Genomic DNA, 18,594 nt, shown 5'->3' on the forward strand with positions numbered 1-18,594 from the left:
CTTTGCCTGAAGTTTCACTTCAGGCCATTAACACCAGATGGTTATGAATTCAGCCCTGAGTGCTTTGGGCCAAGCTCATAATTACTTTTATATTTCAGTCAGAGAAACACTAAACTTCTGTGCCTGTCTCCTGGCAGCCTTGATGTGCATATGGCTCCCACTGAAGCCAGCATGTTAGCTCCCAGAGCCAGAATATGTCCCTTAGTGCTTTTCTCACGCTGCTGCTGGTTTCTTAGTGTACTGCTGGGACCCTGCCTGCCTGACAACCCTCCTGCTCACATCTTGCCCAGCTTCATTAACACTGAGCAAAGTCCTCTAACAGCACCCTGTTAACAGGTGCCAGACACAGGCGCGTACACCCTCCTCTGTACCGGCTGCTCTCTCAAAATCTGTAAGGAACTTTCAGCCAGGAATAAAAAAGGCATGTTTTGAAAATGATGGCAGTTGCACAAGCAGGGACCAAAGCTACAGGGATCATGGCAGCTAATCCAGCTCATGCACAAGAAAGCTGCATCCCACTTCCCGGGGTCTTCCTGCCAGTATTAATCATGCACTAGCTTTAGTATCTCACCACACTGCTGGTATGAGTGCTCATTTACCAGCCTAGGGAAAGCAAATGGTCAGGCCATTCACACTTAAAACACCAAATACAGGGACTGTGTGCAGTTTCAGAAAGCCAACCATATCCTGGGCTGCATCAAAAGGAGCGTGACCAGCAGGTCGAAGGAGGTGATCCTGCCCCTCTATTCTGCTCTCGTGAGACCTCACCTGGAGTATTGTGTGCAGTTCTGGTGTCCTCAACATAAAAAGGACATGGAGCTCTTGGAACAAGTCCAGAGGAGGGCCATGAGGATGATCAGGGAACTGGAGCACCTCCTGTATGAAGACAGGCTGAGAAAGTTGGGGCTGTTCAGCCTGAAGAAGAGAAGGCTGCGTGGAGACCTCATAGCAGCCTTCCAGTATCTGAAGGGGGCCTATAGGGATTCTGGGGATGGACTCTTCATTAGTGACTGTAGTGGTAGGACAAGGGATAATGGGTTAAAACTTAAACAGGGGAAGTTTAGATTGGATATGAGGAAATTCTTTCCTGTTAGGGTGGTGAAGCACTGGAATAGGTTGTCCAGGGAGGCTGTGAATGCTCCATCCCTGGCAGTGCTCAAGGCCAGGTTGGACAGAGCCTTGGGTGATATGGTTTAGAGCGAGGTGTCCCTGCCCATGCAGGGGGGTTGGAACTGGATGATCCTGAGGTCCTTTCCAACCCTAACTATTCTGTGATTCTGTAAAAATATCCATCAACAGCTACTAAGTATTCACATGTTACTTTTCCTTGTGGAAAATATTGCAGGTGTATTACCCAGCACAGGAAAAAAAAAAAAAAAAAGTGGAACCTTCAGGAAATAAGCTGTATTTCCAAAGTGTCGAAGAATGGAAGTTCCTGCTATCTCTAATGCTACTGTGTGTATTTCTAGGAGTTTCCAAAGTTGAAGTTGCAGATGTAATACTCCAACATTTCAAGTGCTTACACTTTCATGTTTTTTTAAAGTAAAGTTTAGCTATTTAACTGAAGTACTTAGCTCTAGATACTGTGAATTGAACAACCTGGGGTCTTTTTTACTTTATTTTTAAGTGAGACATTCCCTAAGACAAAACTCTGCAGTTCCAGGCATGCTTTGGGCCAACACTGACCAGCACACCCAGGGACATATTCTCCAAAAGAGAAATTGCTTGGGAAACATTGTTTAAAAAAAAAAAAAAAAAAAAGAAAAAAAAAATCAGATATTTCTCAGTCCCATCATCTATGGGTGGATGATAGCCACACTGCTGCTGCTGGCAGACTCAGCTGCTGTGGGAAAGCCAGGATAGGCTGCACGACAGCAGCCAGTGTCACCTTGTACCAGTGCAAAGCTGGGTAAGACTACCAGGGTGAGCTTGGGGTCCATTTTAGTGACTACAACAGCAAGGAAATCTGTGCTATAGGTAAATGGAGGAACCCAGCTCCCAAAACGGTGACTTTCTTTTCCGACACTATATTACACAAAGAAAAGAGGCAAAACTGAGGAAAAAAGATCAACCCTGATGTTGCCAACCTAAGCAACCAGCTGGGAGAGACAGGTGAAAAGACAGGAAGAGTAAGAACAGGAAATTGCAGTAAGTGTTTGCAAAGTTCATGTTATTTGGTGGGCTCAGGAGATTGCTTTGTTTTCATTTTGCCTCAGAATGAAAATTCCCCCAAAACAGGTGATTTTTAACACCTCATTTCCAGATCCTTATGAAAGTGGATTTTGCCAGGACCTTTGCTTGTTTAGCTACATCCACAAGGTTAACAACATTCATATCAAGACACCCAGGATCTCAGCGCAGGGTTTACCCAAGGGCATGCCAAAAAAGCAGTTAGGAAAGGCAAACGAGGAGGGCTTCATTGATTAATTTATTCAAGTGGAAAACAAAACAGAGGAGCTGGAAATGAAGCCCACCAGCTAAGAGCCAAGCCAGCAAGTTCAGTTTCACTCCTAAGCCCCTTAATAAATGTTCTTTCTTTACAGCCTTGCTAAATGATGTGCTGTGCACTGCAGGGCTTGCTAGGAGGTATCTGCACCATGGCCAGCTGCTCTCGTTTCTGAGAATTAGGTAACATCATCCAGTCCAAACAGTCTGGCTTTATTTCAGTCACAAAATTTTTATACTATAAAAAGATGAAAGCAGGGCCCCTGCCCAGCCCCCAGTTTTAACAGCTAACTTTTTCCAGGTGACTTTGTTTTCCTGTTGCCTTTGACTGAGCTGTGTTTCATTTCCACAGTTTGGGGCCTGATCCTGCATTCCTAGCATATGCCTGCCCTCTAACTGGGTAAGGCCCATTTTTCTCCTAAAGCAGGCTGGAGTGGGCCAATCACATCAAGGCAGCAGCTTGGGTGGCCTGGGGCCATGCTGCTGCTTTCAGGAAAGGGCAAAGGGATGCCTTTCAGAAACCCTCATGTACACAGCCCCACTGCAGGAAGATGCCCCATCTAGCCAGGGTTTCATAAACCTTAATGCTGGCTTTGATGCAGCAGACCCAGTAAAGTAATAGGCTGTGGGGTGGGGGTGGTTTCCAGAGCCTCTTCTGGCTTCAGTGAACCTTAACTTTCAGAGAATATGTGCAACGTTTGCCAAAGTACATGAATTAACCCAGCCTGTCAACATCCATGTGTAGTCATATTTAAGTTTGTTGCTAGTCCTGGCAAACACTAAAGGACATCTGATAGTCCAAATTGATGCAAGGCTACCAAAAGCTAAACTTGTGTTAGCAACTCTCTGGCAATTGTGGGTACATGCTCCCTTACCACCACAGTCTATGCCTGGCCTAAAATGTGAGCCAGACCTCGCATGTCCATACTGCTAGATCTGATACATCAACATGCTCCAGTTTCCCATACTGTTTTGTTTTTGTCATGAAAAATGACTTTTTGGGTAAGTATGGTCAGGCCTTATGCCAATTTTTTTTCAGCTGTGCTATAAAACACAGCAAGTAAAAGCAACTGCTATGTGGAAAAAGTGTTTTCCTTTGGTACAGCTGGTGCTGTGCTAAGGACCAGTGTGTCTGCACTGCTGGGGAGATTGGTAAGGCACACATTGCCTCAGAAACTTTAGTGACATATACACCCTAGCAAAGACTTTGCACTGCGGACTATTCATGGGTAAGTATTTTGTAGCTAAACTGCAAGCATTTCTTTGTTTGCATTCACCAGTGTTCACATAGCTCTTCTCTAGCTGAAGCATGACAGATTGAAATGACTCCTCTAACGAGGAGCTCTCCGCCTTGAGCCTTGCTTACTAAGCCATAAAAAATCATTTATGCTTGCCACCTATATGCTCTGAAGAACCATAAGCTTGTGCCAATGTGTTCACAGTCTTTTGCCAGTGAGAAGTCTGTCTAAATCCCCATTCAGACTCATTCATTCCGCATCCATTCACTCTTCCTGACAAGTCTAAACCAGGCAGTCAAGGAAGCACAGGGGATACAATTTCATTCCCACCTGTGAGAGATGAGGGGAGGTCTGACAAATACATTTTATATACACACAGAAATCCCCAGCATTTGTGTTTTCTGACATTTCAAATTAACCCATGTAAAATCCCAACAATTCTTGAAATACCAAGGCTGAGAACAGGCCATGGATCATGCTCACGGATCAGCGGTTGTGGAGACAACACCGAGCTGTGTGCAGCAGTTAATTGCATGCCAAGAGCCAGGGCTGAAGGAGCGAGGCACAGTGTCCACAGCTGATATGACAGAACCAAATCCCAGCACAGGAAACAAACAAATCCTTCTGTAAGCATGGTCAGCAACTTCTCTTGCAGTGGCAGTGACAGGCTCTGCACATGGCTCACCACATGACTCCATATGGGAGCAGTTCACACTGTACCTTAGCCACTGCTCAAAGCCTGCTGTCACCCTCCCACTCCCTTCCAAAATTGCTGGATTAATAATTAAATCCCAAGATAACTGCAAGGTCACTTTTGCTTTGATCTCTGAATATTTCTTACCAAAACTGCAGCCTTTCTTTTTTTGGAAGCCTACCCAGTAACCTCAAAGAGGAGTAAAATGCCACAGGCAAAGCCGATATGAGACACTTTCAATTATCTCTATCAAATCGCTTACCTATTTTTTTGTAATCCCTGTCCAAACATGATTATTGCCAGAGAATCACTTGTATGCATATTATCAAATGAAAAGATTGTACAAATGCAATAGGAAATGCACACAGCCACTGTATTATTTCTCTAGGAACAGCCCCATTAGGTATGGGCCTCAGAAGAACAAGCTTCAAAAGCGCTGTAAGCAACCAGTACTTGATCATTCTCTGACCACTCACCTGGTTATTATGGTAAGGTGGGAGCAGAACCCCTCAATGCAATTGAAATATCAGTGTTTTGTACAAAATCTCAAAATCTCAAAGCTCTTCTGGCTCCTGACACACATTTTGGGAGCTTTTGTTCTTGTAGTAGTTCTAACACCTCATGCAGGACAGGCCAGACAGCCTGACAATACATGGACGCACAGCCTGGAGCCTGAGACTGTGAGACAGACAGCGAAGACAGTTCAAGTTCTGTGTGGAAAGGAGATGGAGGAACCTGCAACATCTCCATCCTGAAGTATATCCCTTCAGATTCTAAGCTATGTTATCTAATATCAAAGCAAGTTTTTTTCTTAGCAAGGCAATAGATTTTCAAGGTAACCTTATTTTAGGATGAGCTCCAAGATTTATGGATGGTAGGACAATTTGCATCAGCAGAAGTACTCATAAGTTGTTAAATGCACCAGCCAGCACAGTAAGCTCTCAGCTGTGAAAGACTTTGCACAGCATGTAGATGTCCCTGGAATCTTAAAATCAGACCCTGCAAATACACAAAGCTATAATAACCAGGAGAAAAATGTAAATAGATAGCTTATATCCTGTGTAACTATATAAAACCCATTCTGTACAAGTGTTCATTTCTATAGACTGAGCAAACACCAGATTCAAGGACAAGCGAGGATAATGTGTTCAAATTACTTCCCAAGGAAATGAATGAGGAAATACTTGTCGTGTCAGTACTGGTCTTATATATGTGTTTGGTTTCTTTGAAGGAAAGACCCTTCTAAACTTCTCCATGCTCTGGCTTTTCTACAGAACAGAGACACACTATGTGCATTTAACTCTGCCATTACCCATTACTGCATGTGAAACTGGAAAAGAAATTCCCACTCTCCTGAGTCAAAAAAACAACTTTTTGCTTGTTCCACGCTTGACAAAACCCACCATGATCACTCCAAGGCTACCACTCTGCCTGCACATACTCAGATCTTCACAGCTGCACACAAGTGTCCATCTCTCCTACTCTTAGGAACAGAGCAGGCACTTACGGAAATCACTGGGATACCCAAAACTGAGATGAACTCTGCAGCATCCTGACATGTGGTCGTCACCAATGGGTGACAGCAGTGCCATAAATTTAATTACATGCCATGTGAAAAGTACTTCTTTTCATCTGTTTTAAAGTGTTGCTAGCAGTAGCTGCTAGGATGTTTCTTATTTTGAGGTGATAGCATGTAGTCTGTCCCCTGCTCACCTTATCAATCATATGTGCTTGGTTTTCAATGCTGGAAATTCTCTTATTCCCTCTTTACACAGATATCTATCTTCATTCCCTGTTCTAAACTCCTATTTTGAGATGCCCATTTTGTGAGGCTCTGCCTGGGACTGCGTTCAATTTCAGGGATGTAAGGGGACCATTCCTACACAGAGCAGCACTACAGCGGACACTTTCTGTTCCACAGTATAGGCACACATACTAGAAATATTGTGCGACACTAGAACTAACGTTACTGCTGCACGCAAAATCTAGAGTTGTACAGTTTGGAAGAGTCAAGAGAGGGCTTTCACCTCCACCAAGGCTACCTGAATGAGAAAGATGTAAAGGACCTTGGAAACAGAAGGCATCAGCCTCAGAAAAATATGGTATTGGTCCATGTTAAACTTACCAGAAGTGGGCTTTTTAAAAGATTCTATATAAGATTTCCAGGTTGTCTTCAGAACCCTCCTTTCTCTGTCTGCAGCCCCAGTTCTATCTTGGTTTCTTGGTGTGAAAAGGCAGCCATTTCAAGATAGTTGTCTCAGTTAGTTCTGCCCCCCTTTACCTGATTGTTGTGAGTATTGTCTATCCTCTGCTTTCCTTGTTGTTCAGGAAGCACATCCTTCCTAGCTAAGCAAGACAGTTTACAAGCCAGAAGGATTTTGTCTAAAGTAACTATTTTTTCTTACAACCACGATTCATGCAACAGTGTGAGGAATTCACATATATTTTAAGTGCCCTTCCAAAATTTTGTTGAGGAAAAGAGGCTTGGCAAAAGGGAAATGAAAGGCTCAAATGCCTATTAAAGAATCGCTCATATATGCCTTGTCAGAAACCTCATGGTCCCAGGAAACTTGCTTTGTAGCTTCTCAGTTGCAGGAGGCCACCCTGCAACAATTCCTCTAAGGTAGCATGCATCTCATGTCTCTGTCATAATAAAGCAGGGCTCTGGAATAAAGTGGATGGCTCACGCTTGTTTGTTGATATGCTGAAGGTCTGAGGCTAGTTCTTTTGTCCTGTGGCTTGCCCTGTTACCCTGTAATTAGGGCTGTGGTCATATCTGCAGAACCTTGGGGTGACTATGGTGAATGCATAAGCAGGAGGAGATTTAATAAGATATCCTGGGCTTTCAGTAATGCCATGCCACCCTGCTGAGGCCAGATAATTACTTTGGTGTAATTACAGCCAGGCCAGTACTATTTATTATCCCTGTAATGCTCCTTTCCCCATATTTAATAACAAACTGCAGCATTCACCACTCACTGCTATAGAACATTGCGTGCATGTGCGTACAGCAGCATCACTGAAGACAGGGAAGGAAATTCTTTCCCAGGGTTTCTGCTTCTCCTTATGGCAGAGCTACTCTTCCTCAGTGTTGGTATCAGAATTCCTCTGAGGAATTTTCAACCAGCATTTAAATGCAAAACTGCAGACTTGCCTGTCAGTCTGCTATTTGGCAATCCATCTCACCCAAAACATCCTACCTCAGAAGATGGCACAGATAAAACTCCAGATTTCACATCGATAGCTGAAGTACGGGCAACATCGGAAGAGTCAGGATAACATGCTGACTGGCTGCTTTGGTGTTTTCTCAATATCTCCCTTTCTTATTTCATCTATGCCAAGTACAGACATGTTGACACACAACTGTAGAAAACTTTCTGGATGGCACATCTGGAGCCAGTTTTCATTTGAAATAGGGCCCATCTCTGGAATGTGGTACATCCAAACTGATAGATTAGTTGGACTAAATACTTACTTTCAATATTGTTTCTTGAATTATGGTGTGACTTTCATGTCTTTTGATTTACGTGAGATGCAGATTTTTCCTGAGGTCCACAAAACAGCTGAAGGAAGCTAGTGCTTTACACTCAGTGGGCATAGTCTGTTAACTAAATAGCCAAGGCACTGCTTTCTGTTGTTATCTGGTCTGCTGTCCCATCACTGCCTCCAAGAATTAGTCAAAATAATAAATAAAGAAAAAAAAATACTAGACCGAATCTGCCCATGTCCTGGCAGAACCTTCCCTTTGAAGAAATGATTCTCCAAGGAAAACTTTCCTATTTTTAAGGCTAAGGCGGTTCTCACAAGTGGCTTATAGGGGAACATTTTTGTGGCCTGTGGAAGGGTATTATTATAGTAGCTAGTAATAAGCAATAAAGTGTGGGCACGAAAATACTTCTATCTACCAGGGTTGGAATGCAAAACCAAACAACATCTAAGTTAAGGGAGCATAAGGAGTACTGCTTCTACCCTTATTTTGATTTATTTGTTTTGCATGTTGTCACTTAGTAGCACGGGAGGAAGCAGAGCAGCAACACTCGACAGAGGGATGAATGAAATTGCCTGGGTAAAAAAAAGATCAGTCACCCTCAGCCAGTGCCCACTCAGCCAGTTGAAAACTGCAGAGAAGATGTGACACAAAAATGTCATTAAATCCATGGAGAATCCAGTTAGTTTCTTGATGAGCAGACTGGATCTTCCAGCATTCGCCCAAGTTGGGTTTTTTTTGTTTGTTTCCTGACAGGTGATTGTTAATTTCTAGACATCCCTTTGTACAGTGGTGATTTCAAAACTAAGCATCATTGCAAGTGTATTCCAAAACTCTGAATTCCACAACTCTCTGGTGCCACAGGCTGGAGATGGAGTTCAACATCATGTAAATCACAAGATGGAGGTGCATCTAACTCAGCACACAACCAACAGGACCATCTGTGTACTCTTCTTTTCACATTATGGTTAATGTATTTATATCCTTCTTTCTTGTTCAACATTAAAAATGCATCACTGGGCAAACTGGGAAAATCAGAGGTTTTACTGAGTTCAACACCTAGAAAAGCACAACAGAAAGCTTGTTCTTCATCCTCAGGTGAAGGAAAGCCATTATTTCAGGATTTCTGCACAAGAAGTCCCAGTATGCAAGGCTAAAAAGCACGGTAAACAATTCAGACTGTCTTCCTGTAGCAAAAGACTTCCACGTATATGCTTCTTTTGGAATGGAAGGACACCTCTCATAAGAAAATTCCACCTTCAGTTGTGTTAGAGCTAATCCACCATAACCCTTTGCACGTTTTAATGGTAGTAACTCCACTTGTTTCCAGAAAATGTTTTTTTGCCATAGTTAAAGGTAAAAATTAGGCTGATAGAGAAACATGATTTATAGGTTTATGCCTCATCTATAAACAGCTGTTACTTTTAAGTTGTAAGCAATTCATAACCAACTTTTCAATTTCTTTTGTGGCTTTTTTGGTTTGAAGGGTGAAAACATAAAGGACATGAGCCTATTCTACCAATTCATAAAGTGGCACTTTCCTTCCCAAGGGAGAGAAAAATACCTTCTCCAGCACAAAATTCTGCCAGAACAGAGGGCCCAGGTGAGGCAATCAAGCCTGTAAACCATTACAAAATGTATTGGTTTACTGCTGTTTTGCATTAGATGCTTCTTATTTGATACAGTAATTGTGTACACTGTGAATATTGGCTATAAGCACCACATCTGAAAAACACGGGATGAGATTAAAGCAACAGTGTCCAGCAGAATTTATTTTGCATATTATATAAAAATCAAAATCTACTAGGCAGCTTCTGTGTGTGTCTGAGTGGTCGGCATGTTTATAATAGGAATATTCCCATGCCTATTACCAAGCAAGAGATCATACAATTTATACATCATGGGTATGGAGAATATAATTGTTACACATGTCAAGCCATGGGGACCACAAAGGACATACAGCCTTAAGCAGCAGATGCAGAAGCTGAACCTGATGAGCTCTTGCATAGCTTTTGCTAGATTGCTCCTATTAATGGACTAGATCAATGTCACTTGCAAATAGCAATGAAAATTTAAATTCTTCCTGTTCTACAGCCTATGTTACATAAAAAGCTGTCCAATGTATGAAGGAAAAAAACAGTTGAATGTCTCACTAATGCTGCCTTTCATACAAAACCTACAGATTTAAAATGCTCAGACAAAGACCAAGAAATGCATTCTTGGCACATCCTACAAGCCTATACCCTGCCCTCGATTTTCACTGACATCAATGGGAATTTCTGCACTGAGGACAACACTCAACAACTGAAGGCAATAGATGCTCTCTTATTTATTACCAAGCGAGTGCTCTCCAGGTAAAGCTAGATGGACCATCTTAGCCATCTCAGGCAACAATAAACCTCAGCCTTCAGACATCTGTGTGAACTACAGATCAGGTAAGCAAGCAAATGCTTCTATTCTACCACTGTCCTGAATCTTGGATTCATTCAGCAACCTTTCAGCCACACATTTACTTTGGGCATCAGTCCAGCAATCAACAGGAAATTTGTATAAATCCATTGGCAAGTAAGGATTTACTGAGTATGTAAATGTTTTTCTATCATTAGCAGAACTGTTCATTATCAAGACTGATAATACAGAAATTAAACAGGTAATTAAGAAAATGCTTATGATGATAGAAAATGAATACAAAACTGCAGGTCAGAAATGTTGTTTCCAGGAAATTAAAAAACACATTTATTGTCAAACCGTCAAGATTATAATATTGTTCCTTTATCTCAATGCACGTATTACCCTCTGTAGCCATCTCTGGACATATATGAGCAACAGGAAGTCACCTTCACAAACTAATTTTAACATGATCATCAAACTGATCAGTGTTCATTTACTTTGCTTTGCGTGGTGGTGAGGAGAAGGCTTGTTTCTGTGCAATGCGCTTCTGCCTCACACCAGTACTTCTACTAGACCTTTCTCCATAAGTTGTATGACTGCAAGTAATTTGATAAAGGAACCAAAACCAAACAGGTAAAGTTGACCCAATACACCAATGCAGCTTCCACACAGCCTCTGCACTGTTGGAGGGCCATTTCACAAAGACCCTAGCATGTCAGAAAGAATCTACCATGCTTCTCAGAGGTGTCCCTTCAGAGTTAAACCAGAATTTTGTGTGTGTCATTTAATTGCTAGAGAACACACCAAGATCATAAAAATAGTGTGTAATCTTCCTTTAGTAAGAGGGCTGCGTACCTTGCATGGTTGCTCACTTTGGTCTCTTGGCCCAACACTTATCTCTTGTGTTCCTTTCACATCCCTCATGTCTTGCACCTGCTTCCTGACGTCAAATCAAGGGGATGCCTTGTGTTCTGCTTCTTCTCCTCCTAACACCTTCTGGGCACCCAAGGCAGCCTTCTGGTGAGAGCAGTGCTGTCCATGGGCTCAGCACGCTTCCCAGTGAAGACCCTAGATCTTCCCACACACCCAGCAGTCAGATCCATTATAATCATGTTTCCACCACTCATGGGTTATGCACTGTAAGGAGAAAATCTATTTCATCATGACTCGTCCAAATTCACATGGATTTGTCCTGAACTTGAAGAAAAACACAGTCCAAAGGACAAGCTTTTCTTCAACCCATTTAAATAAAATCCTATCCCAGCTCAATAACTGACTAGAGTTTATCACCTGAACTCTGGTGCCTGAAACATGTCCCAGAAGAGGAAGCAGTCTGGACTCGCTGGCGACTAGTCTATGCAGGCGGCAGCACCCAGAGGATCCTTATCTCCTTCCCCCCCATTCACTAGTGAAAATCAGGAATAACTGAAAAAGCAGTTCCACTAAGAGATGCCTTTGTTGCTTTATTTTTCCTGACAAGAACTGTGCCTGAATTTTCATCTGAAATCATTGCTCAACTGATTTTAACTTTGCTTTTAAAATAATAAACCTTTTAAAATATTAAAGCTGTGCTTTAAAACTAACAGAGGCCAGTACTATAAATGTTGAGGAAAGTCAACAAGGAATGGAATAAAAATATTTGGAAAATCAAAATAGCAGGATTTTTCAAACTGTTGCACCCTGGACTGCTGACACCAGACAAGAAATAGGACCGTAAGAGATCTCAGTGGCCTAAAGGCTTGGGCCAAGATTATCATCATTTTGAATGGGTGGATCCTGCATAGGTAATTTTACATATCTGAGATTTGCCATAGTTTCTGGGCCCCACTTCAGCAAGTTATATAAGCCTGTGTCTGACTATATGTGCATTGAGGAGCCTGACTGCATGCAAGAGGCAGAGTCAGTCTTTCAAGGAGTTAGAAACTCCTGCACTTTGAACAATGCCTGCAACTAATTGCAGAACTAGCACTGAACCCATTAAAATGCCAGCTGACAATAGAAAACTAGAAATGTCTTTCAGAAACCAGGACCTGTGTGATCTAGATTTAGCTAGGCATAAATGTTTGTTGCACTGCTCTTTGAATAGGCATTTACTTTGCAACTAAATATTTGTAGTTAACCAGCCATGCTTAGTTATTTTATTTTAATATTAAGCCCCACAATGCAGGAGAGTAACTCAAGTGAACAGTACCAATCGGATTTAAGGAAAAGTATTATACTGTTATTACAGAGAAGCAATAAGCAGCATATTCTCATAAGTTTTCTGAATACAACGATTGCTCAAAGAAGACTGATTGAACTGTGATTTTCCTGCATCAAGTAATTTTAGATTATTATTTACTTGGGGTTATTTTTAAGTGCTGATACTAAGGGGGTATGAGAGGTAGGAGGGATACTGAAAACAATAACAAAAGAGGTGTGTGAGGGGGATACATACATGTATGCATGCATACACAGGTATGTATACTTTATACACATATGTACATATGCTAAGTATCCATAAGGATTAATCTAAAATACTGGGCAGGGAAGGGATCTGTATACACAACAAGCTGCAGCCATGATATTATTACCTTTGGATTTTGGAACCAAAGTGAACCAAACATGCATTGGTCTAGTTTGTGTGTCCATCTAAAACAAGGTATATCATACGGGTGCCCCAGCAGAGAAGCCAAGGCAAGCCTGGAGAACAGCATTGTTTGTTCATCCAACATATGAATGGAACACAAGCAAAAAAGGTTGTGTGGGAGCACTGATATCCTATTGATTAATCAAGAACTAATATTCCTCATTTTAAAAAGAACACACACAAGCTCCTCTTTGCAAGTAGGGTATTTGTGGATTATTTTGCCATTCCTTGAATTAACAGGAAGCTGCATAATTCTGGAAACAGTGACAAAACAAGGTAACAGCTGTAGCAGCCTGGATTTTGGTACGGTTCCACCTCACTTTTAGGTTCTCTAACTGGCTCATGCAGATAGATCTCAAGCAATAAAAGCCCGGTTCCTGAGGCCCTTCAGCATGGAGGGGGGACTTGTATGCAAAGCACCAAGTATTTGCCATTCACAGTTAATTCGGCCACTGTCTCAGTGATGGGCCCAAACCAAAACACAGGACCCAAGCTGCTCCCAACCAAATCAAAGTGTCTTCATTTTACCCCATTGCTTTTAGCTTGGGAGAAGTACAGCTAGATTAGGAATAGCTGCTTTTCTGTTTAAATGCTATTTAAGGAATTCCTAGCATACTTGAAGTGTGCAAGTGTAAATATAAAAAAAAAAAAAAAAAGAAAAAGGAAAAGGAAAAGAAAAAGAAAAAAAAGAAAAAGAAAAAAGAAAAAGAAAATAAAAGAAATGAAAATTAATGCATTTTTAGGGAAGCAACAGACCTACAGTAATCTGTACTTGGATCTAATATCTAAATACTGCTCCCAGAAAAAAAAAGTCAACGGTCCTCTTAGAAATGGGATTGCGCCCGGAGTAACCTGTGATAGTTCTAAGCTAAATGTAACCTACAGCCATCTTTTGAAGCTTACTAGGCAAATGGAGACCCTTCTCCACTTTCTACAGTACAGTCATTCTGAATAAGAAATAAGTTCATCCAGTGAGTCAGTCATCCCTTGTTCCACTTTGCAAAACCTTGCATAACCCAACTTTTCTTACAGTATTCAGGATCATTGAATGTCTCATTGCCTACATATGAGTTCCCCTGCGGTCCACTGGTCTCAGCACTCTGAAACTGGTGATCATTTATACCACAAAACAAACACCTTCTGCAAATAAGAGACAGACACTGAGCACATAAAGGCCAGAAACTGAAAAATGAATCTGGTGTTCGGTTTAGCAGGCAGAAAATGTTCAAGTCTTCAAAGAGAAAAGGTCTATTTACCAGAATAATCAACCAATTCATATGGAAAATCAGAGGAAAGGGAGGACATACACTTAGTGTTGCAAAATGCTTCACTGTTCGTAGCTGCAGCTCTCTCTGATCAGGCTCTCTGCAGCAAGTTTCTGGGGCCACCAGCTTTCTACTTGTCCATCTCCACCAGCTATGAACAACCACAAGTCTGGCGAGACTTTTCACACAAGACGCAGGGTGGCAACTTAGAAACCATCAGTCAGAAATAAAAACATATTTGGGAGTCCTTACTTAGACAAATACCCCACCAGAGCCACAGCAGCCGTGGACAAGGAACCTCCACAGATAATTTCTTTCACTATCAGCCAGCACTGGGAGATTTGTGTACAAATTTTCCTTATTTCTCACTATGCTTTCTTTTCCTGTCTTTTCTGCCTTTTGGGTCACCTTAGGATATTTTTGTTGACATCAGTGTGAAACTTCAGGTTAATTCATGTTAACAGGACACACACAAGGAGCTGGCACATGGAGCTGGAGCCTGGTGCAAGGATTACTCACCTTCCACTACCACCGTTGCAGGTTTTGAATAAGCTGTGCCCAGGCTGTTCTTGGCTACACATCGATATTGTCCTGCATCTTCTCTTTGAATGTTGTGGATCCTTAAACTCCCCGAATCAAGGACAGCAATGCGAGCATTCTCCTGTTGGAGGCAGGAGCGATCAAGGTAGGACTCTACATGCAGGCTGTACGCAAGCAGCACCAAATATCCGCTGACAGACTGTGCTTACACTCATGAAAATCATTTGTGTTGTCCTACATCTGAAGGATCTGGAGCAAGTTCTTCCTGCTCAGCTGTGTAATGACACACTCACCCATCCTCATTTTGCAGATCACTGAATTACATCTTCCAAAGAGCCTGAATCTTTGCTAAGCGCCTCAGTAGCTCTCATTTAAGAGAATACTCACAAATTTAGCAGCATTTGGCCACGCTTAGTAGTAATAAACACATGTCATATAAAATATAGATTCACAGAGAATGTTTGGTTTATAGGTAGGACTATTGCGGATGCAGACATTTATGAGATGAACCCTGGATTCTCCAAATGCTTGCTTCTCAGCAACGAGAATTTACAAATGCTGTAATCGATGCTAATATTTTAACACAGTACCATTACTGAACAGTTACCATTACTTAAATTTCATTCTGTACTCACCTTTACAGCTGTTTCTCCTTTGATCCATGAAACAGAAGGTTTTGGATTCCCCATTGTAGTACAAGGAAGAACAGCCTTTAACCCTTCTATTATTTCTACATTTACAGGTGGTCGGGTTATTTTGGGTCCTAAAAATTTAAAAGTTAATAAAAAAGAAAAAGTGGAGTCAAACTGAAGCTAAGAGATACAAGAACAAGACAAGACCAGAAATTACAACAAAATCTCTGCTGCTTTTTAATTTGCATTGCTAAAAATAGTAGACTAAGACGCCTTAGCCTGAGCATGAGCTGTCTTGGAAAGAAAAAACTTTCTTAAGCACAGTGTTCAGTGTTTCAGTTTATGGGCACAAATGCAACTAACTTTCATGGTTTTTTGTTTTCACAAATGGAGATTGACAGCCACTTGAATTAGGGCCTGAGCTAAAATTCAAATCCAGATAAGAGTATTCCAATATTGAAGAACATTTGCATTCCAGGTTTTGACATTCTTCACTGCATAAACAGTGTCATGTGTGAAAGTTCAGATCCGGAGTGAATCAGTTTTGAAACAGTTTGAAGCGAGGCTTGTCTCTAGCTTCACAAGAAGGGCATGTAAATGCAACTCATGTCCCTCACTGAAGAGTTTATAGCTGTGCTAGTCAAGAAGAGAAAGCATCCTTAAAGAAAAAACAACCAAGCTCCTTTAAAGTTAATATGGGAAAAAAATAAAATCATTTTAGCCAAACAAAACCATGGCTTAGCTTACTCTGAGCTGGGAGTAAAGAAAATCTTCATCTTAACGTTTTGGGGGGTGGGAAGTTTTCCCTCCCTTGTACAATACCAAACTAGCAGAGAAATTACCTTCAGAAAGCATCAACACCTAGACCCCACCTGCAGGCTACTGGAGTTCTGGAGAGCCCCAGGATTACCAGGCCTGAAGGGTCACTCTCATTAGCACAAACAAATCTTTACCTACAAACCAGACACTTTAGTTGGTAATATCTCAGCTACCCTTTTAAGTGTTTGTATAAATAACTGTGGCCATGTGAGTTCAGCTTCACCAAGTTCAGCATATATATAGTCCTTTGCGAGAACCAGTTCTCTCCCATCCCTGTGGGATGATGAGTTTACACCACGGTGCTCCAGACCTGTCAAGACTGCTATTAAGAACATCTAAACAGCACTTACTTGCTTTTGCTATCTTCAGGCATAAATCTGATTAGTGAAATCTTATGTTTAAAATTCATAAGGGATTTATGCAGTACTGACACAGAGGTTTAATCTATCAAATTGTGCTGCTTTTACAAAGTTCTGTACAAAGGGTGTTCTTCAAAGCACGATTTTATATCCTGTGTTCCTCTGATCCCAGCACAAGTGCATGTTATTCAAACTGAATAATCATAACTGAATAATCAAACTGAATAATCATAACTGCTTCTAGTTAAGATATGAGCAAATATGCCATGTCTCCACCTCAAAGGACTCTACCCAGCCCCAAAGCAACAAGGATCTGCCCTGAGCATGGTCCCACAGGAGCCATACCTGGGAGCTTGCTCAGGCTCTCAATTACATACCCACATGATGACAGAAAGTAATTGCACTCCCACTTACGCATTTTCACTTGGAGAGCTCCACAGCTCTGCGCAGCTGCTCCAACCCCATTATCTGCTGTGCAGCAGTACACTCCATCATCACTGTCCTCCACACTCAAAATGGTCAGAAGCTGCCCGTTCCTCTGTATGCTATACCGGGTGTCAAACAGCCTGCAGGGCACAGAACAAATTGTCAGGGGTAGGGGGAAAGCCAGGGACGGAGAGGGAAAATTGCACTTATGTCTGCAGACCACTGATGGTATTACAAATGGCAATTTGTTTTACTCCTTAATTTCAATCAGAAAAAAAGAATATAAAGCATTGAAAATATCGAGCTAAGCCTTAATATTTGGTTTCGTCCCCACTAGACCATGCAGTTCTTGTCTGCCACGAACATGGTGGCAATTCTTCCTCCAGCCATGTATTGGTAAAGTTAGTAGTTGACTTTCTGCCTGACCAAGGACAGCCATGAGTGCAAGTAATCTAATCCAGTTTGGTTCTGTTTTAGGTATCATGACTCAGTGAAAGAAAAAGACTGCGTATACAGGAACTGGAACTGACTTTAAAAACCTGAGGTTTTTTTTAAAGAAACATTCTTCAGAATAAAAAAAATAATTTTTTTTTTTATTAAACAGATAATGTTATGGACACATTTCTAACATTGTGGAAAAAAAAAAAAAAAGAAGACTCAAATCAACAAAAAAAACAACAAGTAGATTCATGCCTGCATCCAGAAGTGGTTTGATCTGTAGGGTGGTGTTTTTTTAATAAAAAAAGGCAAAGCAATGTGCTGAAAAAAAGAAGTCATCCAAAGATGAGGGGATGCAAGGATAGCTGTAGTTCAGTGACAGCAGGCTTTGACTTGGGAAGTCAAGAAAAGCCCTGAAATTGGTGCAACAAAAGTTGGGGATATTGTAAAAAAGTCAGCAGAGCAAAAATCAATTCTATATATGAACATGGGGGTTGTGTGTGTATGCATGTGTGTGAAAGCCAGGGAAAGAGAGAAAGCAGAGGGCTAATCTCTGATTTTCATTGTAAAACTGGAAGAGTATAATAAAGCTTCAGTGTAACAAGATTTGCATAACATTTCATAAGTTCCTCCATGTTTGATTTCTACACTTCTGTTGATGCTTTTTGTAAGCACTTTCATAAAATTGTCCTTCAGCTCTGGCAAATGGCAGCAAAAAGGATCTGATTTGAGGATTTTCTACCAAGCTGTCACAAATGCCTGACATGTCAATATGCCCTATTTGTCTTTTACCTTTAATAATGCACAGCAGTCACCGAGTAATATGGATGTGCCATCTATCGTGTTACAGGCACACATTTCCTTTCAACAGCCTTTCTCCTTTCAGCCTATATCTCCCTCCTCTTTTTTACCCTAGGCAGAAAGAGTACTCAGTTAACTCATCCATCATGTAAAAGAAGTGTGGGCTCCATTCCCTTCTTTCCCCGAGGAAGGCTCACTGTGTTCTGGGAGATGGCCCACGTAACCGTTTCACTTAGCACAGGCCACCTGCCAGTCCTGCACACGTTTTCACAGCTAAGGAAAGGTGCTTCCAGAATCCTAGTGTCGACAAGAGCCTCTATCCTGGCACTATTCCCATTGAAGCTGCATGGTTACATACTGGTTTGTTTTGAAGGTTAGCTTAGCTGTCTGTTCAGAGTGCTGGGACCTTCTCTTGGCAAGAGAAGAAAAT

At 41.6% G+C, this 18,594-nt stretch overlaps 1 protein-coding gene across 1 annotated transcript in view; it reads right to left on the reverse strand.

The window, feature by feature from the left end:
• Positions 1-18,594, reverse strand: part of MUSK (muscle associated receptor tyrosine kinase) — a 56,213-nt gene that overhangs the window by 31,509 nt on the left and 6,110 nt on the right. The window contains exons 3-5 of the mRNA XM_061368808.1: positions 16,914-17,065; positions 15,325-15,452; positions 14,669-14,810 (exon numbers count right to left, since the gene is read on the reverse strand). Coding sequence (XP_061224792.1) covers positions 14,669-14,810; positions 15,325-15,452; positions 16,914-17,065 — 422 coding nt within the window. The remainder of the gene's footprint in view (positions 1-14,668; positions 14,811-15,324; positions 15,453-16,913; positions 17,066-18,594) is intronic.

The sequence above is a fragment of the Neopsephotus bourkii genome, unplaced genomic scaffold (assembly GCF_033783945.1).
Source record: "Neopsephotus bourkii isolate Nb327-2 ecotype Australia unplaced genomic scaffold, CSIRO-AGI_Nbou_v1 NB_1447, whole genome shotgun sequence".
NCBI lineage: Eukaryota > Metazoa > Chordata > Aves > Psittaciformes > Psittacidae > Neopsephotus > Neopsephotus bourkii.